At 39.4% G+C, this 25,536-nt stretch overlaps 2 protein-coding genes across 5 annotated transcripts in view; one reads left to right on the forward strand and one right to left on the reverse strand.

Annotated features, from left to right (window-relative positions):
- Window positions 1-13,496, reverse strand: part of UFSP2 (UFM1 specific peptidase 2) — a 25,907-nt gene extending 12,411 nt beyond the window's left edge. The window contains exons 1-7 of one of the 2 annotated variants that reach the window (XR_010156377.1): window positions 13,375-13,496; window positions 9,989-10,067; window positions 6,092-6,275; window positions 5,946-6,012; window positions 3,188-3,345; window positions 2,633-2,825; window positions 1,204-1,350 (exon numbers count right to left, since the gene is read on the reverse strand). Coding sequence is in view for 1 of the 2 variants with exons in the window: in XM_517560.8 (XP_517560.3) it covers window positions 1,204-1,350; window positions 2,633-2,825; window positions 3,188-3,345; window positions 5,946-6,012; window positions 6,092-6,275; window positions 9,989-10,067; window positions 13,375-13,377 (831 nt within the window). In the remaining variant the exon portion in view is untranslated. The remainder of the gene's footprint in view (window positions 1-1,203; window positions 1,351-2,632; window positions 2,826-3,187; window positions 3,346-5,945; window positions 6,013-6,091; window positions 6,276-9,988; window positions 10,068-13,374) is intronic. The other variant, XM_517560.8, reaches the window with a different exon arrangement.
- Window positions 13,434-25,536, forward strand: part of CFAP96 (cilia and flagella associated protein 96) — a 23,563-nt gene continuing 11,460 nt past the window's right edge. The window contains exons 1-6 of one of the 3 annotated variants that reach the window (XM_009448651.4): window positions 13,434-13,589; window positions 13,690-13,886; window positions 16,819-17,006; window positions 19,489-19,708; window positions 23,576-23,713; window positions 23,815-23,890. In XM_009448651.4, the coding sequence (XP_009446926.1) occupies window positions 16,907-17,006; window positions 19,489-19,708; window positions 23,576-23,713; window positions 23,815-23,890 (534 nt within the window). In that variant the 5' untranslated portion in view covers window positions 13,434-13,589; window positions 13,690-13,886; window positions 16,819-16,906. Of the gene's footprint in view, window positions 13,590-13,689; window positions 13,912-16,818; window positions 17,007-19,488; window positions 19,709-23,575; window positions 23,714-23,814; window positions 23,891-25,536 lie in introns of those variants that run through there. The other 2 variants (XM_063809289.1, XM_009448650.5) reach the window with 2 other exon arrangements.

A 25,536-nucleotide genomic window follows, 5' to 3' on the forward strand; every position in this document is an offset into this window, starting at 1 on the left:
TAAGAACAGGCCAGTTAGGATCACAAGCATACACAGAAAGCAATAGCAATGCCACCAAGGTATCCACGGAGTCCTTGAGAGAGACTGAAGACACCTGCTAGTCACAGGGCTGCTGTTTCTAAGAGGCCCAGCTCTACTGGTATTCCTAATCTTGGATGCCTTATAAGGTCCTTTCTCACTGGCCTCCATGTATCCTTAAAGTAACCCTTCCACCACCCTCCGCCAATTCACTCTTATTTGAGCTACCTTTAGGGAGGATCTATCCCTGGCAACCGGGTATATGTTACATAGAAAATAAGTCTAGTTCCTCATTAGACTTATCCTACAGTGGCTGGGCATGGTGAATCATGCCTGTAATCCCAGCACTTTGGGAGGCCTACATGGTGGATCACTTGAGGTCAGGAGTTCACGACCAGCCTGGCCAACATGGTGAAACCCTGTCTCTACTAAAAGTACAAAAATTAGCCAGGTGTGTTGGCAGGTGCCTGTAACCCTAGCTACTGGCCAACATGGTGAAACTGTGTCTCTACTAAAAGTACAAAAATTAGCCAGGTGTGGTGGCAGATGCCTGTAACCCTAGCTACTGGCCAACATGGTGAAACCCTGTCTCTACTAAAAATACAAAAATTAGCCAGGTGTGGTGGCAGATGCCTGTAACCCTAGCTACTGGCCAACATGGTGAAACCCTGTCTCTACTAAAAATACAAAAATTAGCCAGGTGTGGTGGCAGATGCCTGTAACCCCAGCTGCTCAGGAGACTGAGGCAGGAGAATTGCTTGAACCTGGGAGGCGGAGGCTGCAGTGAGCTGAGATCACACCATTGCACTACAGCCTGAGTGACAGAGCGAGACTCAGTCTCAAAAAAAAAAAAAAAAAAAAAGATTTATCCTACAGTGTGGTTTGGGTAGACTATGCCCTTAATTAGCATGATTTCTCAGGTTCAGAATGAAAAAAAATGGGACAAGCCTTTAAAGAAATAAGAGAATTTTAGTAAGATAAATGTGGTATGTCTACCTATTACTAACTTTTCTAGACCATTTTTAATTACTGCTATCTTAAGCAATGTCTGTTAACAGAGATGGGTGATAAATCATGTTTTAGGAATGAATACATAATGAATCAAGTCTCCTACTGGGTACCAACAAAAAACAACTAATAACATTACTGATCAGGCGACTCCCATAAATAATTAGTTAAACTCACCATACCAGTCTCCATGTTAGGTGGATTAAGGTAAGTATGTGGATTTCTAATGTAACCATCTTTGTATGGCTCATCTGGAAAGTGATAAGCATTAGACCTTTTGAAATAGGGTCTGTCGTGAGGCAGATTGAAGAGATCATGTAACTCCTAAAATAAATCAGAATCAACAGAAAAAGAAAAAATGTTGGTGATTTAGATTCCTAGTCAATAAATAAAGATGTTATTAAACATGGAAAATTATATATAGGTTATAAAAGTTTCCAAACACTTATGGTTTAATTCACTAACATCAAAGATGGTGAAAACTGAACTAAAACCAAGTAAGATTTATTTTCGTTTACGTCTGTATCTGGGTAGAAACTGGAAGGGAACAGAGAAAAATGAATATAAATTGTTAGAGTAAGAGAACTAATTTTAAAATAATTATTTATTATAACACAGTCTGTTAAAATACATCCAGGCTAAAGACTGGTTTTGAAATAGCCTTGTAAATGAGTAAATTATAATTAACAATAATTATATCAAAGTATTTTGCAAAATTGTGTCGAGTGCCTTACAAATATTTTATATTGTAAGTGGTAGTGATTAAACTACAGAGTAGAAGTTAGTGGTCTAAAGCCAACCAATATGGCAGGAAAACAAATACACATATATGTTTAAAATGTGTTATTTTCCCAACTATATAAAAACATGTAATAGGTACTTTAAAAAGTTTGACATGTTCTTTACCATATCTTGTACTCCAGTGGTTTGAAAAGATCAGCTCCTGTAGCTATTGCTTCTACAAACCAAGTCACCTCCACATACAGAGGGTCAGGGTATTCTCTCTCTCCCTAAGGACAGAAATTAGGAAGATGCTCCACGGTCTAATTTGATAGGTTCTAAGCGAGGCCACATATCAAAAAGATGCACTCCAAAACCAGTCATGAGTAAATCTCATTACTTTGAATGCTGGTCATGTTTTCTCCAAAATTCCTCTAATAAAGCCCAAATAACCTTACTTGTGGAGTATTACCATAAATCCTATTCAGAATTAGCATAAGTTATCATTTTCCTTCCCTAACTGTAATCTTGTCTCTTTCACAAATCGGGAAGTTATAGAAATCTGTTAATACCGGCAACTTTAGGCATGTAAGCACCATTTCTATATTTCATTATGGAAAAATATTAAAATTTCACAGAATATATGAACCACACCAAGCATTTAAAATTAAAATGTTACATATAGGTTCAACATAACATTTTGTCATTAATACTACTTAAAGTTTCATGAGAACAGAAATTAAATAATGTGTAAAATGAATAGTCTAAATTCCACACTTTTAAGTTAAATCACAAAATACCTTCCATTTAGTGGAAATATATAATTAAATACAAAATGAATGACAGTCATTATTGTTTTTTCTAAGAATAGATGAACTGGTTTTACCTTCCTATAGGCCTGCAGTTGGCCATCTGGTATTCCTGAAGGATATGAAATTGTTACAAGATTTTTTTTCCCTGGTAATAAAAAGTGCAGTGGTTCAGGGACCACAATAGATGTTCCTTTCATATATTTCAAAATACATTTTTCCATGTCAGTTAGTTGATTATGAATTGCATCAACCAGGAGTTTACGAACTCTGTGGGAGGAAATATATAAGTGTATTAACAAAAGTTATAGTGACTACAATAAAGAAAAGTACAGAGCTAATATATCCTTAATATAGTAAAAAACTTGATTGGACCAGGTTTGCTAAAGGAAGTCTGAATTATACATTATAAAAGAAACTGTGTATTTGCTCTTTGTGGATAAAGGGAAATCCTCCAGGTTTTAGCATGCTACCCTACTTCCTCCAAATAACCATTTAATTAATAGATGGCTCTTAGGTTAATAATAAACAAGGAGAAAATCACACCTTAGGTATACCTACAGGATATACAAACATGGGTTTGGGGAAGGGCCCTCATTCAAATGTGGCAGTGGTACTATAAAAATACTTACTTTCCCCATGTTTCTTCTGGAGCCACAGATATAACTGCATCGACAGGTAAAGTCATATTAACATAATGGTGTCCTCCACTTTCCCTTTCAATGATGGGCGTTACAGCTGCCAGGGAGGTTGACATTTCCAGCATAAGATCTATATTTACTATTTGATGCTATATAGATAAACAGTAATAGTCAACTTGTAGTACATTAAACACTAAATATAAAAAGTAAAAAGACTTTTCAAAAATGTATTTTTTATTAAGAAAAAAATTTAAGACTAGCCAAGTACAGTAGTGAAAAGGGGGAAAGAGTAGAGAACAAGGAGTTCAATCTGTAACTGGCTGTGAATGATCAACTGAGATAACTCACTACCCTCAGACCAGCCAGTAGAAGGACTTTTAAAGGACAGAATATAAAGCTGTACTACAGTAAAAAGATTAAAAGCACAAATATTATTTTAAAAAGAAATTATTTTCTGCTTTAAAATAACATGGGGAGAGGGATTAAGAAGTAAAGATGAAGTCAGACTGGCCACGAATAAACGTTAAAGCCACGCATAGGTTCACTGGGGTTCGTTACATGATTCTCTCCACTTTTGTACTGATTTAAAATGTTTAGAAAATCAAATTAACATAAAATGACCACACACCAAAGGAACTTTTAAACATATAACTATATACCCCTGGTCTAATACATAAATAACTATAATCAAATACTGAACTCTACTTTGTAGGTTTGATTTTTACAGGGGTATGAACAATTGTGAAATTTACACTAAACTTATTTCGCAAAATACTGAGGATCCTGGGAGTCAGACTTCTCACTGGGAAAAGGTCAAGCACTCTAGGGTTGAAGTGGAACTGGAGGTATCAATGTGATTTACACAGATAAAAATGAACGTGTTATATGTGTGTGTGTGTGGATAGTATAAAAGTATAAAAGTGTGTGCCCATGGAAAAATGACTGATTCTCCAGCTAGAACAGAGAAAGCACATGTTGCACCTGGAACATCTGATGGAAAAAAGTAGGAAGTGCCCAAAATTACAATGTTAGAAAGGCGCTGGAGCCAGCTTGAAGAAACTTCTATTGGCCAAATCTTGGAAAATGTGAGCATCAAAATAACTAATGATAGTACCAGATTATAAACCACTGCATAAAATAAGCATCTATGGCAGATAATACAAAAGGAAATGACAGATTTAGAAAAATCACCACTTTGTAATCACCAGATTAATATTGGATTCTGGCAGAAATTATCAACGGATGCTAAAAGTGGTGGGTCAAAATCTGATGAGGACTAAAGTAAGATACATATGTAGTTTCTTCCCACAAGATACTAATTATAAGGGAAAAAATAGTACCTTTACCATGGAGAAAACTGGTGGATACCATCTTAAGTAAGTGAAGTTAACCTCACCAATAATAGGAACAGACTGATAACTGTCTCTTTCATACCATGTGCTGAGGACACAACATCACTTCTGTGGTATTCCTGCCAATAGTGCATGACCTAACTCTAATAACAAGCAAGCATAAAACAAATCCAAAAGGAGGGACAGTCTTAAAAAGAACTCACCTGTACCCCTCAAAATGTCAAGCTCCAATTACTGGTAATTTCCAAATCATTGTATCCAGCCCACAATTATTTTATGCATTCTACATCTGTAAATCTAACAGCTCATCTGTACATCTTACTGAGGTCTTAAACATGGCCCAAACCAACGTCATGTCCTCCTCACCTTCCATCTTTACCCACACAAGAAACTGATCTTGCCAGTTAGTTTCCAAGCAGAATCCATTGTATCCCTAAATATCTCTTGTATCCAATCCCTCTTCTCTATTTCCATAGCTAGTGGTTTAGTTAGGCCTCTTCCAAAGAGGCCCATGCCCACCTCTCCAGCCTTATGTCCACCCATTCTTCCTCTACCAGCCTGGAAACACTGTCGTCACATTAACTTCGTACAACTTCGTGCCTTGAAGAAGCATCTCCATTTTCTATCTTCAATATCTGTTAAAGTTTGTGGCACATGGCAGGTACTCAGTAATATCAGTTCAAAAATCAACAGAACCCAGCCGGGCGCGGTGGCTCACACCTGTAATCCCAGCACTTTGGGAGCCTGAGGCAGGTGGATCGCCTGAGGTCAGGAGTTTGAGACCAGCGTGGCCAACCTGGTAAAATCCCGTCTCTACTAAAAATACAAAAATTAGCTGGGCATGGTGGCAGGCGCCTGTAATCCCAGCTACTCAGGAGGCTGAGGCAGGAGAATCACTTGAACCCGGGAGGCGGAAGTTGCAGTGAGCCGAGATCGTGCCACTGCACTCCAGCCTGGGCGAAAAGAGTGAAACTCCATTTCAAAAAAAAAAAAAACCACACAGAGACACGCACACACACAAACAACAGAACCAAGAGTAGTGTGAAGAAAAATAAATCATTTACTATTTGTCTTATGTGGCACAATGTGTCACTTTGTCATGATTCAGAATGCGATTTAATTTAAGTAATTTATAAATGTATTTAGGCTGTTTTATTTTTGTGGGAGCAAAGAAAGCATTATAAAAAAACCCTTTTGAGATTATGTATTATAATGAGACAAAAACTTAGATAAGTAAGACAAACATATAACTTTTGGCAAGTCATTTAATCTTTTTGGACATCAATATTCTGACCTATGATAATAGGGTTAGATTAAATTATTTCTAAGATTGCACTCAGTTCCAAATCCAAAGATTTAACATTTTTATCAGTACAGAAGACAGATGGTTTGCTTACCATGTCTGATAACTTTTTGTCCTTCTTTCTCATGAATTTTCGTTTTATATCTTCTTCTGGCTCAAATCTAAATTTTTAATACACAGACATTTATAATATGAAATGATGTTTTGAAAACATTTCTAGAAATCTTCAAACATACTCACTGAATAAAGCGCAGTATGTTCTTACAAGCAGAAGCATCAGTCAGTTCTCCAGGAATGGTGTTTATGTCACTGCTAGGCCATATATACACTGAACTGTGGCAAATTCTGAACACAAGGGCGTTTGAAGACAGCTTAGTTGACAGGTCACTCAACACATGTTTCAGTGCCTTCTTGAGAAAAATTTCTAAATTAAAAGAATATAAATAGAAGTTAAGAAAAACAAATTTTTCAACATGAATGGTTCCAAACATACACAAAAGTAGAGCATAGTAAAACTCTCAATACCTATTCCCCATATTCAATAATAATTTCAAATTTTTTTGCCTGTCTTTTTAAAAAAGTCTGTGAGACAAAATTCACAGATCATCAAATTCATTCTTTTAAAGCAAACAATTTAGGGCTTTTAGTATATTCATAAGGTTTCATAATGATCACTAATTCTAGAACATTTTCATCACTCCAAAAAGAAACCCTGTACCTACCAGCAGTCGTTTCTCATTCCCCCTACTTTTCTCTAACTGAAAATTTTCTGATTTACCTCCTACATCTTTTCTTTTTTTTTTGAGATGGAGTCTCGCTCTGTCGCCCAGGCTGGAGTGCAGTGGCGCGATCTGGGCTCACTGCAAGCTCCGCCTCCCGGGTTCACGCCATTCTCCTGCCTCAGCCTCCCGAGTAGCTGGGACTACAGGTGCCCACCACCACACCTGGCTAATTTTTGTATTTTTAGTAGAGACGGGGTTTCACCACGTTAGCCAGGATGGTCTCGATCTCCTGACCTCGTGATCCACCCACCTCGGCCTCCCAAAGTGCTGGGATTACAGGCCTGAGCCACCGCGCCTGGCCCTCCTACATCTTTTCTAATTTGCACATGGTACCCCATGGCCTGGTGGGTGTGCTGGAACACAATATCCAAGTTTAAATCCCATTCAATCCACTTACTAACTATATGATCTCACAGTTTTTATCTCTCATCCAGCTTCCTTTGCAAAATGAGAAGAATTTCAGCATACTACCCATGGCAATTATTAACCTACTTTTTTCTTTATGGATTTGCCTGCTGTGGACATTTCACGTAAGTGGAATCACACATTACATGGCTTTTTGTGTCTGGCTTCTTTCACTCAGCTTAATGTTTCATCTGTATTGTAGCATGAATCAGTACTTCATTCCTTTTTATGGCAGGATAATATTCCATTGTGTGGATACACCAATTTTGTTATTCATTCATAAATTGATGCACATTTGTTTCCACTTTTTGGCTATCATGTATATGCTGCCATGAACATCTGTGCGTAAGTTCAGTTTCTGTGTGGATGTGTTTTCAATTCTCTTGGGTGATCACCTAGAACAGAATTTCTGAATCACATGGCAACTCTCTATTTCACACTTTCAGGAACTGCCAAGCTGTTTTCAGCAGCCACACCATTTTATATTCCCATCAGTAATCTATAAGGATTCCAATTACTATTAAAACAATGTATTACTTATAGCAATAAAACTATTGAGTGAAATTTAAACTTCTTAGTTCTTTTTCTCTTTGGACTATATCCCACTAGGCCTATATAATCAAAGCTCTGTGTTCTAAAGTCACGGTTGGTTTTTTTCCTCTGTATGGTTATGTCACCAACATATTTGCTTTAGTTTGTTTTTGTTTTCAAGGATTTCCTTTTAATAGACTTTTTAAAAAATATGTTTGAATATTCAAAAAATTAGAGTATTTTAATATTTTTGAATATTCGACACATTCAATTTGGAAACATTTTTACGTTTCCAAAGTCAAAACAATATAAGAAGATATAGTCAAAGGAGACAATCTTTAAATACTCATCTTAGCCTTACATTCCTAAATCCTAAGCCTATTTAACCTCGTAAATATTTATTCAATGACCCGATTCTGCTGAAAGAGTATTTAAAAAATAAATAAATAAACAATGACCATACTGGTGTCTTGATAAATAAATACTTTGGAGCCATTGTAGAGATTACTCATAACAAATCAGATATTAAAATATTTTGATATGTTTCAGAAAGCAGAATTTAAAGATTTTCAGTTGCACTACAAAAGACAAACATAATTCTTAAATTAGCTTCTGTTTATCCCTAAAGGACTATTTGGTAAAGTTACCTAAAAAAAACTGTGAAGCCTTTAAAGTTAAGCATGTCCATTCTCTATATTTTCTGATTAACGAGAAGCCCTTTGTTGAGTGTTGACAGAGTTTGATAAAGGAGAAGGAATACAATCAAGTCAGAAGACAAGTTCAAATATATTAATTACTAGGTAAAAAGTATCTGTAGTCCTTGTTTACATTTGATTATTGGATTATCTGCCGATTAATGGATTAATTCTACTTTGGAATAAGATTATAGTAAAGTATGTTTTCAGTTTATATCAAGTTGTGAAACGTAAGGTTTTATCCATAAAGTAACATTTTAGGAACAGCTACACTCTACTAATAACATAGGCCTGAAAATGAGTGATGTTAGTCCTTGTAAAATGGTTCTCATCTTAATGGCACATTAGAATTACCTAGAAAGCTTACTGATGCCTGGGTCTCTGTCCCAGAAATGTAGTTTAATGTAGTCTGGTGGCAGGGATTCAAATGTGGACCAAAACTGAGAACAATTTATTAGTTGAAGGGATGGGTGGAAAAGAATATTTTGCACCCTCTCCCTCCCTTCCACGGGGCTAGTAAAAGATGGCCAGCTGCAATCTCCTTCAAGGAATGCTGGTATCTGATATGGTTTAGATGTCTGTCCCCTCCAAATTTCATGTTGAAATGTGATCCCCAATGTTTGAAGTGGGGCCTGGTGGGAGGTGTTTGAATCATGATCCCTCATGAATGGCTTGGTGCCATCCTCACAGTAATAAGAGTGAGTTCTCACTCCTATCAGTTCACAAAAGAGCTGATTCTTTAAAAGAGCCTGGCACCTCCTCACCTCTCTTTTGCTCCTTCTTTTGCCATGTGATACACTGCCCCTCCTTTGCCTTCCACCATGATTGAAAGTTTCCTGAGCCTCACCAGCAGCAGATGCTGGCACCATGCTTTTTGTACAGTCTGCAGAACTGTGAGCCAAATCAACCTCTTCTTTATAAATGGCCCAGTCTCAGGTATTCCTTTAGAAAGATGCAAAATAGACTAATACAGTACTTTTAATTCCTGATCTTTCTGAACGGCTCTGTGGCTTCTGGCACCACTACTTGTACTTTTCATGAGTGATTTCATTTATAATGAGGGTGTTAACTATCACCCTTCAGAGACATTACATTCTCTAGCTCCAACTCTGACCACACTCTTCTAAATTTCTGACTCAGCCAAATGCCTGTTGGGAATGTGTACTTGACCTTCCACTGGCATCAAATGAAACAAATCTCAAACACAGCTCATCCCATTCCTCCTCTGATGTTCTTTATCTCAGTTTGTGGCTGTAGTTCAAGTCAGCAACAGGAAGACATCCTAGAATCTGCTTCATATAAACCCTGTTGATTTTTCTTCCATAGAGTTCTTGTACTCATCCCCGTATAATGTAGTATTTAAGAGAGTAGGTTCTGGAGACTCAGGACTATACATACAATTGCAAGTCTGTCATGTACAATTCTCGACGCACATTTACAACGTGCTCATTGTGGATATCTACATTTATTGTGACAATTAATGAAGAGGGGAGTAAAGTTTCTTAAGAAAGGGAACATCTTTTTCTAATTTGCACAGAGGTGCGCCATGGGCTGGTGGGTGTGCTGGAACACAGTGTCTAAGTGTAAGTCCCATTTAATGCACTACTAACAATATAATCTTAGTTCATCCTCTCTCTCTCTCAGTTTCATCTGCAAAGTGGAAATAATCTCAGTATATTTCACTATCAATTTTCTAATAAAAAAGAATTTTTCAGAAGACCTACCATTAGGAGTAGCTAGCTGAAAAGCCAAATCAAGGCCTCCTCTTATTCTGAAGAGTATATCCATACTTTCTGAAATCACCTAGAACAAATAAAGATAAAGACAAACTCCCTTGTAAAACAAAACAAACTCATTTTCATATAAATTAGAATCTAAGTTTAGTGTTAAGACATTAATTAACCTTGATTCTTCAAATTATTTCATGAGTTAATTCCTTGTTTTATGGAAAAAACAAAAACAAAAGTAACCCCAAAATTTTAAATCAGGGGTTCTCAACCTTTGTTCTATACTGAAATCACCTGGGGAGATTGAAATACTGATTCCTGGGCTGTACCCCCAGAGATTCTGATTAACTGGTCTAAGGCCTAGGCACAGGGATTTTGGGTTTTTTTTTGGAGACAGGGTCTCACTCTGTCACCCAGGCTGGAGTGCAGTGGCACAATCTCAGCTCACTGCAACCTCCGCTTCCTGGGTGTAAGAGATTCTCCTGCCTCAGCCTCCCGTGTAGCTGAGATTACAGGCATACACCACCACGCCTGGCTAATTTTTGTATTTTTAGTAAAGATGGGATCTCAGAATATTGACCAGGCTGGTCTTGAACTCCTGGCCTCAAGTGATCTGCCCGTCTCGGCCTCCCAAAGTGCTGGGATTGCAGGCGTGAGCCACCGCACCCAGCTGGCACAGGGATATTTAAAAGTATCCTATGCCCCCATGCCAGTGATTCTAATGTGAACGGTTGAGAACTACTGCTTTAAGACAATCTTTCCAAATTATAATCTTGACAGGTTTAACAATGACAATAAAACATCAACAGTAAAGAACTAGTTTAAGAATGTGACAAGGCACTGAACCTAATACCAGGGAGTCAAGACAATGAGAGGAAACTCATACTGAGGGTGGGATATCAACTGGTGGAATCCTTCAGAGAATATGGCAGTAAGAATCGAAGGTTTATATTCATAGGCTTGATCTAGTGATATGCATTTAGAATTTTAGATTTAGTCTAAGAAAAATCTGAAAAACACACAAAGATTCGGGTACATGGATATTAACCTAACTGCCAACAACAGATTGGTTAAAAAAATAGGAATATCATATAGCCATAAAAAAGTCATGTTTTGCTGAAAATTAAAAGGCACAGGACAATGCTTACAACTTATAAAGGGAAAAGAGCACTTGCAAAATGGAACTAATCAGTTCTTAACTTGGATCCATATACTGTTTCAGGTAGTTGATGATATATCACAAATGATATGTATCATTGTGTGTGTACACATATATACACACAGATACACATATTCATACATATATACATACATATACATATATACACACACACACATACACATGAGAGAAAGAGACAGGAAGGGAGAAAGAGAGCGGGAGATTTATTTTGGGAAGAGGTTTCAAAAATTTCATCAGATTCTCAAAACATATCTCTCAAACAGGCTGAAGAACCATAGTACACACTAAGACCCCTATTTTGAAATAAATGAATAAGTACTAACATTTACTGAGCTCTTCAAACGTAAAAGACAGGCAGGGTGCAGTAGCTCACGCCTGTAATCCCAACACTTTGGGAGGCAGAGGCAGGAGGATCACTTTGAGCCCAGGAGTTAGAGACCAGACTGGGCAACATAGGAAGACCCCCATCTCTACCAAAAAAAAAAAAAAATTAGCTAAGTGTGGTGGCCTGCACCTGTAGTCCAGCTACTCGGGAGGTTAAGGTGGGAGGACTGCTTGGGCCGGGGAGGTCAATGCTACAGTGAGCCATGATCACACCACTGCACTCCAGCCTAAGCAACAGAGCAAGATCTTGTCTCCAAAAAACAAAATAAAATAAAACAAAAACATGTAAAAGGCACTATGCTAAACATACATACTTACTCCAATCCTCAGAACAGTATTAAATAGGTACCAATACAGTTTTTCTCATTTTACAAATCCTTTGTCACATTTCTATAAGGGTCACTGTTTTTATTTATTCTAAAATTGTAATCTTTTGAAAGATCATATACCCTTTGTCCCAATTCTACTTCTAGGAATTTATTCTAAGGAAACAATCAAGAAAGTTCAGGACAAATTTAGCTTCATGTTGTCCATTTATTCTACTGTTGTTCATCATAGAAAAATAAATGGAAACCACTTAAATAGCTATTAATAAGAAGTCAGTTAAATAAAGAATACTACCAAACAAACTAGTACGTACCCATTTAAATAAAAAATATTTAAAGATACTGAAGATAAAAGTTAGACAGGAAAGAACAAATTTTAACTCTGCTACTTACTGTATAATTTTACACAATTTAACTAATCACTTAAGTCTGTTTCTCTTCTGTAAAACTGGAAAAATACACAACTTCCCAGGGTTGTTATGAAGATTCCACAAGACATCATTCATAAAAGCACTAGTCTTCCTAGACTTCCGAATTAGCTGAGATACTCTCTGAAGAAATAATACTGAAGCTGAGATCTGAAGGGTGAGTGAAGGTGCAAACAAACAGCCCATTCCAGGCAGGGGCATCGATGAGTGAAGATCTGCTTAAAAGACCACTTAGGTGACTATCCCAGATGGATAGATCTCAAGGCCAAGGATGGTAAGAGTGGAGACAGTGACAACAGACAGACATTTAGAAGTAGCATCTATAGGACTTGATTATTGACTGCATGTCGGGGAGTTGAGAAGAGGGAGATGTCAAGGATGATTTCCAGGTTTTGGGCAGGCACAACAGGATGTATGGTGGTGCCATCTACAGAGTTGGGGGTTCCTGGAGGAAGAGCAGGTGTGGGGTGTGGGGAAGTGGAAATGCTCAGTTTGGAACTTGCTGAGCTTGAAATACATATGAGCTATCCAAGTGGAGGCACGGTTAGCAGATTTGTGGGTCTGGAGCTCAGAAGAAAGGTCTAACTTAGAGATAAAATTTTAGGAGAACGCATAGGGTGTAAAGCGTCCCTGAAGAGCACCACCATTTAGGATAGGGATTGGAGAACCCTGCTGAGCAATGAGACAGGAGAGAAACCAGGGGAGGGAAACACCACGGGAACTAGGGGAATATAATATCCGAAGAAAGTTGCGCCTGTCCCAGGTTAAGCCCTTCTTGCAAGGCTTCAAAAACGCCGAAGTCTCTCAAAATACTTTCACACAGAGGAGTAGCAGGGGGTGCGTGTCCAAGGTGGCCGAGGCGGGGTGCACACTTGTGTAGGGCACTTTCCCCCCGGCCCAGCGCGGAGACAGGCGAACTGGAGAGCCGCCCAGCCCACGCAGCTTGCAGCTGCCATCTTGGACCCCGGCAGGACCAGCTCCTTTCAGGCGCTGTGAAGCCCGCTCGTGGCGGCTGCCAAAGTCCGGGGAAAAACACAGGGGTCGGTGACGAGCAGAGATACTCACCATGTCCGCGACGTGGCGGTGACACGGGCGCTGACGCCTGCCCAAAAGTTCCGGGGGCCGGCCCTGAAGTGGCGTCACCGCACGGCCCAGGGGCGGGGCCCGGGCGGACCAACTACAACTCCCGACATGCTCGGCGGCATGACGTCACGGAGCGTACCACACCACAGTCCCTCGCGGACGGCGAGGCGGGGCGGGTAGCCGAAGACTTACGTTTGGTAAATTCTATTAGTTAAGTCTTTTCTGTCCTACAGAAGCTCACACATCCTTCTGTGTGTTCTTCGATGCGAATTCGAATCTCCTCGTATCCTCCCACAGCGTGCTTGGAATGGATTCTCCCGTACCCGGGGCAACACATCACACAATAAACGCCAGCTGTGGTGGAACGTGCAGAGGCGCTTCGCAGCCCAGGCGTGTCGCGCGCGTGGGAACCCTCGCCGCGCCCGCAGCGCAGTTAACGTGGACAAGCTGGGGCAACCTGATCTCGGCTGTCGGAGTGGGTGTCCTCAAGAAAGGTGACTTGGTCCTCGCGGACGCCAGGTGTTGCCCCTTAGATACCTGCCACCTCCCAGCCTCCGTTTCCTTCTTGGGAAACAGACTCCTCATCACCTCCTCCAGTTTTCTGCCTCTTCTTCACCTCTCCTGACGCTCCATCCGTACCTTTTGCAAGGGAACGTGCCATAATTCGGCTATGCTCTATTTTCTTGTCTAATAGATTGTAAGCTCCTTGCGGGCAGCATCTATGCCTTCTTAAATCTGTTTCTAGTTTCTACCAGCAAGCTTGCCCCGAAGGGGTTTGCAGAATATCTGTTAAATAAGTGAATGAATAATTTTGTAAATGTTGCTCAAGAAGAGTTAAGTAGTGGCGGGGCCGGGCGCGGTGGCTCACGCCTGTAATCCCAGCACTTTGGGAGGCCAAGGCAGGCGCATCACCTGCGCTCACGAGTTCGAGACCAGCCTGGGCAAAATGGTGAAACCCCTGTCTCTACTAAAAATACCAAACAAACAAACAAACAAAAAAATAGCCGGCCGTGGTGGCGGGTGCTTGTAGTCCCAGCTACTCGGGAGGCTGAGACAGGAGAATCGCTTGAACCCGGGAGGCGGAGGCTGCGGAGAGCCAAGACAGCTCCACTGCACTCCTAGCCTGGGCAACAGAGAGAGAGACTCCGTCTCAAAAAAAAAAAAAAAAAAATCAATAAGAAAAAAGTTAAGTAGTGGGAAAGTTCTAGGCAAGAATTTCTTCCCTCCCTCCTCCCTGGCTCGCTTGTGTGCCGGGAGCTGCGCAGATGCGGGGATACCGTGAGAGGGAGGAACCTATCTCAGCTCCTGCCCTTGTGCCGTGGAGCTTTGAAATATAAGGTAAATGAAAGTACTAAATCTTGACTGAAGTTTGGTTTTAAAGCAACCCTGATTAATGGAAGAGGTAGGATGTGGGGAAGGGCGTTGTATTTCGTTATGTTTCAGTTTAAAATGAATCTTCATTTGCCCCTTTGGTGTTACATATTAGCAATGATTCATGCTCAGGTGAGCCAGTTTCAGGCAGGCTTGCAGAGAGGCACTCAAACAGCTTGCTTTAAATTTAAGGTAAAAGGCCGGGCGCGGTGGCTCACGCCTGAAATCCCAGCACTTTAGGAGGCCGAGGCAGGTGAATCACTTGAGGTCAGGAGTTTGAGACCAGCCTGACCAACATGGTGAAACCCCGTTTCTACTAAAAATACAAAAATCAGCTGGGCGTGGTGGCAGGTGCCCGTAGTCCCAGCTACTTGGGAGGCTGCGGCAGGAGAATTGCTTGAACCCGGGAGGCGGAGGTTGCAGTGAGCTGAGATAGCGCCTCTGCACTCCAGCCTGGGCGACAGAGCGAGACTCCATCTTAATAAGCAAATAAATAAATAAATTTAAGTAAAAGGTTCTTACCAGCCGGGCGCGGTGGCCCACTCCTGTAATCCCAGCACTTTGGGAAGCCGAGGCAGGTGGATCACCTGAGGTCAGGAGTTCAAGACCAGCCTGGCCAACATGGTGAAACCCCGTCTCTACTAAAAAAATACGAAGTTAGCTGGGCGTGGTGGCGGACGCCTGTAATCCCAGCTACTTGGGAGGCTGAGGCAGAAGAATCGCTTGAACCTGGGAAGCGGAGGTTGCAGTGAGCCGAGATCGCGCTATTGCACTCCATCCTGGGCTACAAGAGCGAAACTCTGTCTCAAAAAAAAAAAAAAAAAAAAAAAAAAAAAAATGGTTCTTACTTTGGATTACAAACTGTGAGGACTAACCCAATGTTTCTTGTCTTCACTTGTGTATGCCCAGTGCTTAGCTCATAGTTGGTGCTTTAAAAACTTTAGGATGGGATAGAGGTAAGTATTCTTAGCTCCTTGGGCCTCTTCCTGTTTAAAATAACATGTCTACTATTAGAAATTAATTTCTGGCCGGGCGCGGTGGCTCATGCCTGTAATCCCAGCGCTTTGGGAGGCCGAGGTGGGTGGATCACTTGAGGCCAGGAGTTCGAGACCAGCCTGGCCAACATAGTAAAACCCTGTCTCTACTAAAAATACAAAAACAGCTGGGCATGGTGGCGCGTGTCTGTAATCCAGCTACTCAGGTGGCTGAGGCAGGAGAATCGCTTGAACCTGGGAGGCGGAGGTTATAGTGAGCCAAGAACATGCCACTGCACTCCAGCCTGGGACTGTCTTAAAAAAAAAAAACAACAACAACAACAAAAAAAAGAGACTCTGTCTTAAAAAAATTAATTTCTAAATAAAGAGTTGCATGTTTAATATTTCACCTTTGTTTGAAGTGGTCATTTCCAAAGAAAGCTCAGAGTTGAAGTATACCTGTTAACAAATACTCAGAATTCATTGTAGAATTTTTGTTTTTGTTTTCGTTTTTATCTTGCCTAAATAATTGTTCTCTTCCCCATTCCCTTTATAATTTTGCCAGTGACACACTTATTATGTTTATTTAAACTTGAAAAAAACCTCAAGAGTTGTAGGGTAATACCTCGATGTGTTGTACATCCTGAAAAGCTGTTATATTTTCAACATAAGGGACAATGCAGGATGCTGAAATCATTGTATTTAAACTGTAAAAATGTCTGCCTTATATAATTATGATTTTAAAATCTACCCTGAACTTCTCAAAAGAAGGATTTGTTTATAATATACCATACAGTAATAATTTTATCATTTCCAACAGATAAATGGCAGTGTAATCGATGAGATCTCGTACATTCCTTTGTAATTTGTGAGCACTTCATACGGAGAGTCAAGGGGGAGGGCTCATCTGGAGAATTTTGAATCCCAGTATTCTCCCCCACCCCGCAGAGGAGGTTCTTTCCCCATGGAGTATGAGGCTATTGTTTTGTAGTAAACCTTAAACTCTCAGACTAAAAGTAATTAGAACTGGAAATTAGTAACCACTTTTTTCTAAACTTTTCCCCTTTATTTTTATTTTCAGTGTAAAGTAGGACTTTGCTATAAAACACGTGACCCTAGGGAAACTTTTGAAGTTAGCGGTATAGACAGTACCACCACCGGACGCCACCATGCCTGCGGAAGGAGGAAAAACGGACATGGAAAGGATTGGCCTCTTTAGTGAGATGGAATATATTACTGTGGGTGATAAATATGTGTCACAATTTAATCGTAAGTATATTTGCTTTTCTCTATGGACGAATAGTGGGTATTTTCTATATAAAATTTAGAATTTAATATTTAAGTCAAATGATTTTTTAATGGTTTGTATTTTAAAGCATTTAGTTCTAAAGTTTGTTAACGTGTAAAATTTCAATGAAGTTAAGCGATATCATTTATTTATTTATTTATTTATTTATTTAGAAACAGGATCTTTGTTACCCAGGCTGGAGTGCCAGTGACCTGATTATAGCTCACTGCAGTCTCAAACTCCTGGGCTCAAGGGTTCCTCCCATCTTCAGCCTCCTGAGTCCCTGGGACTACAGGCACACACTACCATGCCCAGCTAATTTTTAAATACTTTGTGGAGTAGGGGGGGGGGCTCTCACTATGTTGCCCAGGCTGGTCTTGAACTCTTGACCTCAAGAGACCCTCCCCCCTCAGCGTGCCGTAGTGCTGGGGTTAAGAGGCATGAGCCACAGCACCCAGCAAGAAGTTGATTTTATGAGAATAGGAATCTCGTTTTATTAGGGTATTCTATCCTAATTTATTGTCCTCATAGGTAATTTGATTTCTTTTCAAAGGTGCCTGGCAGTTTTCTCCCAGAATATTTTGGTTAGATGGGACACTCCCCTATGCAAACAGCATTTACATTTGTGTCCAAGAAGGCCATCCATTGTTACCTTCCTGAGAAATGAAATGCTAAGTGAATGGCTGAGGGATTTTTACAAAAGTCATAAATAATAAAAAGAGCTAATATACATAAATATTTAAATGTCTCAGTTCAATTTTTGGGTATCCAATTACTTTTATATAATAATACAAAATAAAACACTGATTTGGAGATATCTCCAAGATACATTGTTAAATAAAAAAAGCAAGGTGCAGAATAGTCTATATAGTGTGCTAAGCATGAACAATGTGATTCTTCTGAGACAGCATTTAAAAAAATGAAAAAGGATATCTATGAAAACATTCACTTGAACATACCTGAACATTCTTTGGGAAACAAAATGATTATCTCTTTGCCTGTGGAAGAATTGGGTGGCCAAGTATAGGAGAAAGACTTCTTGTGAAAATGTTTATACTTTTGAATTTGGAACTATTTGAATGTACTACCTTTTCAAAAATTTAAGTTGGCCAGGTGTGGTGGCTCACAGCTGTAATCCCAGCACTTTGGGAGGTGGTGGCAGGAGGATTGCTTGATGCCAGGAGTTCAAGACAAGCCTGGACAACATAGTGAGACCCTGTCTCTACAAAAAATACAAAAATTAGCTGGGCATGGTGTCCTGCCCATATAGTCTCAGCTACTTGGGAGGCTGCGGCAGGAAGTTAAGCCCAGGAGGTTGAGGCTGCATGAGCCATGGTCTCACCACTGCATTCCGGTCTAGGTGCCAGAAGGAGACCTTGTCAAAAAAAAATTTTTTTTAAAAACTCAGTGATACAGGCCAGGCGTGGTGGCTCTCGCCTGTAATCCCAGCACTTTGGGAGGCCGAGGTGGGTGGATCACAAGGTCAGGAGTTCAAGACCAGCCTGAGAAATATGGTGAAACCCCGTCTCTACTAAAAATACAAAAATTAACCAGCCATGGTGGTGCACACCTGTAGTCCCAGCTACTTGGGAGGCTGAGGCAGGAGAATCGCTTGAACCTGGGAGGTGGAGGTTGCAGTGAGCTGAGATCGTGCCACTGCACTCCAGCCTGGGCAACAGAGTGAGACTCCATCTCAAAAAAAACAAAAAAAAGTCAGTGATACAGATTCACATTTAGTAGCCAGTTGAATTAAGGATTGTGTGCACTTCAGAAACTTCTCCATGTTTCCAAAGCTCTCCTCAAATAGAGCTCTCCTAGATCTAAATTATGAAAGAAGTTCTAAATACTTATTAAAACAGCCTTTAAAAAATTACTGGGCTACTAGTATTTCACTGTATAAATTCCACAGCTTAAAAATCTGTTCTCCTGTTGATGGACATTTGGGCTATTTTATGTTTTTGATTATTATGAATAAAACTGCTATGAACAGTCTTGTTAATGTCTTTTAGTGGCCATAGACACTCATGCATCTTGAGTATATGCCCCAGAGAGGAATTGCTTCAACTTGAGTGTGAAACACCCTTCTCTTCGACCTACGCACACACCCTCACTGACATCTCACACACGACCTACGCGCACATGCTTACTGACATCTCACACAGTGCTTTCTAGTCTGTAGTTGGAGAAACATTGAATTAGATCATTTTAAGGTCTCTACCAGCTCTAAAACTCAGAGTGTATAAGCAAGACCTTACATATTCACATGTTTTGATGAAAACCACTGAGGTCTTATTGTCAAGATAGCCATTCACACAGAGCTTTCAGGGAATGTTTTGAAACAGTGCTTTAGAGCTCAAAATTCATAATTGGCCCAAATCATATTTGGAAATTGTTATCTTATTTTTCATGTCCTTTAATTGCTAGTCAGCTCAAAATTATAATATGCCTAATTTATCTTTAAAGGACCCTTTAATGAGGCTGCAAGCAAAAATAAACAGATGCTACCTGGAGGGTCCAAAGAAATGTCAGATCTTCAGGCAGGTTATTTTGATCCCCATTTTGTAAGGATTTTTGAAGGTGAAGGCTACATAAATCTGAACCAAGTGAGGAGACGGGATATGATGGAAGCAGCCAAAAAAAATCTAGGCAAAGCCTTCCTCCCTAGTAGTGGAGAGAAAAAGCCGTAAGTGTTTTTTGGGAAAAGTCTTAAATATATCTCCTGCACCTTTATCCCTAACTAAATTAAATATTTGTTTTTCTGTAGGACTGACTTATGTAAGATGAATTTTTAAGTATTATTCTTAGTTTGTCTTAGGTGGAGATACTTGTATTGGATGATTTAGATTGACAAGTAATCTTGATTAAATATATTCTCATCATATTAAATTTTGGATTATCTATATCACTGTGCTCTATTTGTTGATATAATAAAAACAACCTAAATAATAAAATTTGTTCAAAAACCTTGCAAAGTCAGTTTGGGGGAAAAATTGCCTTTAATTATCATGTCTATGCCCCTGACTGTTTTTTCTGCTGTTAAAGAAGTATAAATAAAAATATGAGGCTGGGTGCAGTGGCTCATGCCTATAATCCCAGCACTTTTGGAGGCTGAGCTAGGAGGAATGCTTGAGGCCAGGAGTTTGAGACCAGCCTGGGCAATATAGAGAGACCCCATCTCTACAAAAGTTAAAAAATTAGCTAGGTGTGGTAGCAATGTGCCTGTAGTCCCAGCTACTCAGGAGGCTGAGGTGAGAGGATCCCTTGAGCCCAGGAGTTTGAGGTTACAGTGAGCTATGATTGAGCCACTGCACTCCAGCCTGGATGTCAGAGCAAGATCTTGTCTAAAAAAAAAAAAAATGTGGAATTAGGATAAATTTTTTTTGTTGTTTTTTGAGACAGAGTCTTGCTCTGTTGCCCAGGCTGGAGTGCAGTGGCATGATCTCAGCTCAGTGCAACCTCTGCCTCCTGGGTTCAAGTGGAGGAGGGTTCTGGGCCACGCCTGGCCAGAAATTCTTTTTTGATGAAGAAAATAATTGATCAAAAATTCATTATTTTTAAATTATTATGAAGATATACTCATGAGGTTTAACAGTATCTTAGTTGTGACAACTGTCAATGTTCCCTTTAAATTAGTTTAACATTAGACCATGAAGTCAATGTAATGTTATATAACTGAGACTTAAAACGTAATGTTCAGTGAAACCCCATCCCTACTGAAAATACAAAAAATTAGCCAGGCATGGTGGCACGCACCTGTAGTCCCAGCTACTCAGGAGGCTGAGGCAGGAGAATCTCGCTTTAACTCCGGAGCCTGAGGTTGCAGTGAGCCGAAATCACACCACTGCACTCCAGCCTGGGTGACAGAGTGAGACTCCATCTCAAAAAAAAAAAAAAAAAAAAAAAGTAATGTTCATTCACACTCAAAGCTTTGAGTCTCTCAATTTGTTAATTTGATAGATGATAACCAAAGTCTAATTTTGTGCTTATTTACTGTGTTTTTTGAGACTAGTAAAACTACTTTGTATAACTTATACTTCCTTCTAATTCTAGTAGGCAATGTCAGCCAAAATTATTGTCTCTATTAAGAGTGAGGATTTTTGGCCGGGCACGGTGGCTCACACCTGTAATCCCAGCACTTTGGGAGGCTGAGGCGGGCGGATCACCTGAGGTCAGGAGTTTGAGACCAGCCTGGCCAACATGGCGAAACCCCGTCTCTACTAAAAATATAAAAATTAGCCGGGCGTGGTGGTGGGCGCCTGTAATCCCAGCTACTCGGGAGGCTGAGGCAGGAGAATCACTTGAACCCAGGAGGTGGAGGCTGCAGTGAGCCAAGATTGTGCCACTGCACTCCAGCCTGGGCGACAGAGACTCTGTCTCAAAAACAAAACAACAAAACAAAAAAAGACTGAGGATTTTCGGTGGGTGCAGTGGCTCATGCCTGTGATCCCAGCACCTTGGGAGGCTGAGGTGGATGGATTGCTTGAGTCTAGGAGTTTGAGACCAGTCTGGGCAACATGACAAAAACCCATCTCTACAAAATATACAAAAATTAAGCCAGCGTGGTGATGCATGCCTTTAGTCCCAGCTACTCGGGAGGCTGAGGTTGCGGGGAACACTTGAGCCGGGAGTTTGAGGCTGCAGTGGGCTGAGACTGCACCACTGCACTGCACTGCAGCCTGGGCAACAGAGTGAGACCCTGTCTGAAAAAAAACAAAAAAATAAAAAAGAGTGAGGGTTTTCTTCTTTAATTTCATCTTTTTCTACCTTTTGACACTTTGGATAGATTTGAATTATTTATTCTTATTATTACTACTGTTTCTTGAAATCTTTCATTTTCTTGGATATAAATTTAAAAATGTGATTTTTTCCTTATGTCACTACTTTCTTTCTTTTTCATGTAATATGTGAAATAACTTTTTCCTAGTTTTCAGTCTTTTCTCCTGCCTGTGATAAACTTTGACTCATGTGGTAATAATTGGAAATTGCTACCTTGATACATTAGTTTATAATAGGCTTATATTCATCTGTCAGCCAAGAAATAATAAGTTTTATAATTAGACTAGCTTTCCTTTTTTAAAATAATTCATAGACATGTAAAAACATCTATAATTTAGTGGATACAGAAAGTGTTTCCAAACAGAGAGACTAGTGTTTTAAATAAGAAACCCTTATACAGGCACTTATTGAACACCAAATTATGGAACCGTAGGCATTTATTATATATTTATTTATTTATTTTTGTGAGATGGAGTCTGGCTCTGTCATCCAAGCTGGAGTGCAGTGGCGTGATCTCAGCTCACTGCAATCTCTGCCTCCCAGGTTCAAGTGAGATTCTCCTGCCTCAGCCTCCCAAGTAGCTGGGATGACAGGCACAGGCCACCACGCCCGGCTAGTTTTTTGTATTTTTAGTAGAGATGGGTTTCGCCATGTTGGCCAGGCTGGTCTCAAACTCCTGACCTCAGGTGATCTGCCCACCTCAGCCTCCCAAAGTGCTGGGATTACATACGTGAGCCACCGCACCCACCCCCGGAACTGTAGGCATTTAATAAATTCTAAATAGAATGGCTTTTAATGCTTGTGTTAAATCACATTTTGGGTAAATTATGCCTGTCTGTGAATAGTTCTGCTTTATCTGCATTATCCCTGCTCTATTTCCTTGTTGTATTTTAGAATTTCATGATATAGGTTCATAAAGAGGGATTAATTAAAATATGCTTTCCTACCATTTGTAGACTGAAGATATTGGCAATAAGCAATCAGTGTTGATGTCTTTCTAGTTTTTGAAATTTTTAACTCAGATGTATGAACAGTGTCAAGTTTTGATAGTAATAAGGTTTCATTTGTCTTGTAGACCTTTTTCTGATTATTAAAATTTGTTTACTTCAATGGTAACTTAAGAATTAGAGACTATGACTGTTGTTAACAATAGTTACCCTTATTGTGGAAGTTTTAAGAAAAATTTGTTAAAGTGCTGGATAGTAAATACTTTGATGATTTTACATAGATACTGTGTGCCCAGAAAATTTAACATTAAAATGGAAGAAAAGAAAATATTTGGTTAATTTTTTCTACAGTAAAGTTATGAGATATAAACCAAACAGAAGAAAATTAGCACCCAAATTCCATGAGTCACTTTCTATCAGTAGTGGAAACAGCAGTCTTAAATATTTGTTTTGAAAGTGTAGTTTCTTGTGGGTGGATAGTCAGAAGTAATTAGCCATTTATTAGCTAACTTGCCATAAAGCGTCCATAAATTAATCTAAAAACACAAAAGACTCTGTTTATTGTTACAGTTAACTGAATTAATGAGAATGATTCTAACTTCCTAAGGATTATGCAGTTCTATTTTTGGTAGAATGTTTATAATGATAAAAATATTAAAAACATATCTCATATCAAAATCTGTGACTGAAGAATGAGGAAAATGAAATTAGATTAAAACTAGCATTTTTTCTCTTTTTTTCAATCTGTTTAAAAATTATGATAAAATAGACTTAAACTTTGCCATTTTAACCTCCTTCTTTTAAAACATCAAAAAACTGTATTTAAGATGTGGCTTAGGAAGCTACTATGGAACAATAGGTGGTCCAGTCCCATTTTTCAGCGCACAGTCGAAACCTCGAGAAAAATATAAGGCACCTGGAAAGAATTTATACACAAACCCGGGAAAGAAAGGAACTGGATATGGGTAAGATATGTTTAATACTTTGTCATATCGTTTGTTTTGAAATTAAAAAAAAAATAAATTTCTGAATTCTGAAGTCACCATTACTTACTTTGCTTTCTTAGCTATGCAAATATTACCATAGGTAAACAGTTTTCACACTCTGCCGACTTCTATGATGCAGCAAAACTAAACTATAAGGTAAAAAATCTGTTTTGAATGTTTCAAGCTTTCTTTTATTTAGTTAACTCGATATTAATAATTCACTTGAGGCCGGGCACGGTGGCTCACATCTGTAATCCCAGCACTTTGGGTGGCCGAGATGGGCAGATCACGAGGTCAGGAGTTCGAGATCAGCCTGACCAACATGGTGAAACCCCGTCTCTACTAATCTTACAAAAATTAGCCGGGTGTGGTGGCGGGCACCTGTAATCCCAGCTACTCAGGAGGCTGAGGCAGGAGAACCGCTTGAACCCAGGATACGGAGGTTGCAGTGAGCCAAGGTCGCGCCACTGCACTCCAGCCTCGGTGACAGAACGAGACTCCGTCTCAAAAATAATAATAATAATAATTCACTTGAGATCTAATTTTGTTTTGTTCTATCTATTTGTATCACTGGGGCAGTGGCAAACTCATGTTTATGAATTGTGATAATTTTACCCTTTTATTAGATTTCCATGTCTTGCTGTATATCCTCTCAGCTCCTTCCAGGATGAATTTTATCTCTTGCTATGGTTTACCACGTCTATTTTACATCTCTGTAAACTAGCTGTGAAACTTCTATTAGCCTGGCCTGATCAACTATGTTCTATTTTAAATAAAGAGTCATGTCCTGACCCTTAGCCATATTCCCACCACACCCTACTATCTGTGCCTGCAAAAGTAATTGTAATACTTCAGGGCTGATCAAGAAGCCATTATGATGAGCAGATGGGATGGAGGAGTGGAGGCGTGATGGGAAAAGGTGGAGCTTAGAGAATGGATGAATCCTATGAGTAGACAGAGTGAAAGGACAGGAGAAAACTGCTCACTTTATTAAATGGCAGAGATAAAAACTAACATGTGCTAGCGTATGCCTCTTACACTCACTGCGTACCATATTTGACTTGTAATGAGACCTGTTCACTTATATGCGGAATGTCTATTTGTAAATAAATAAAGGAACCCTTATAAATCTTAGAACCATATGAACATAATTTCACAATATCAGCGTAACATAAAGAAAGCAGGTAGTAATGAAAAGTCAACTTAATTTGGACATTAAGCATTAAATGGCAATCACTTTTTAGTTTTTTTTTTTTTGTTATTAGAGGCACGCAGGCTTTAGCAGTTTTGCTATGGTAAAAAATTTTAAATACCAGTGGAATGTGAGAGAATAAGGACCATTTTGCTGATGGGCATGTCCAAACTCAGGAACAGTTTTCTATTAAATTGGGCAGAAACCTTGGTTCTTATAAAATTGTATATAAGCTAGTTTTCATCTGTAGGGATAATATTGCATACATACTACATAACTACATACAGTGGAGTTTTATAGTGGCTCGGTAATTAATCTTTTACCCTATACTTATTGGGTATAACATACTTTTCTCTCTTAACAGAAAAAGCTCTTTTATCCTCATTTTTAGAACTTATACATAAGTCAGAAATTTTATGTTCCTAGATTTCCTAATATTCTAAAAGTAATTTTGAAAAATTTATCTCGCTTTTTCTTTTAGTATTTAAAAAAGGTTACTCCACTGTCTTCCTGCTTGACTTGTCTCTGATGAGAAACCTGTTGTCATGCTCATTTTTGTTCTTCTGTATGCACTATGTCCTTTCCTCTGGCCACTTTTTTTTTCTTTTTA

Source organism: Pan troglodytes, chromosome 3 (assembly GCF_028858775.2).
Source record: "Pan troglodytes isolate AG18354 chromosome 3, NHGRI_mPanTro3-v2.0_pri, whole genome shotgun sequence".
NCBI classification, from domain to species: Eukaryota; Metazoa; Chordata; class Mammalia; order Primates; family Hominidae; genus Pan; species Pan troglodytes.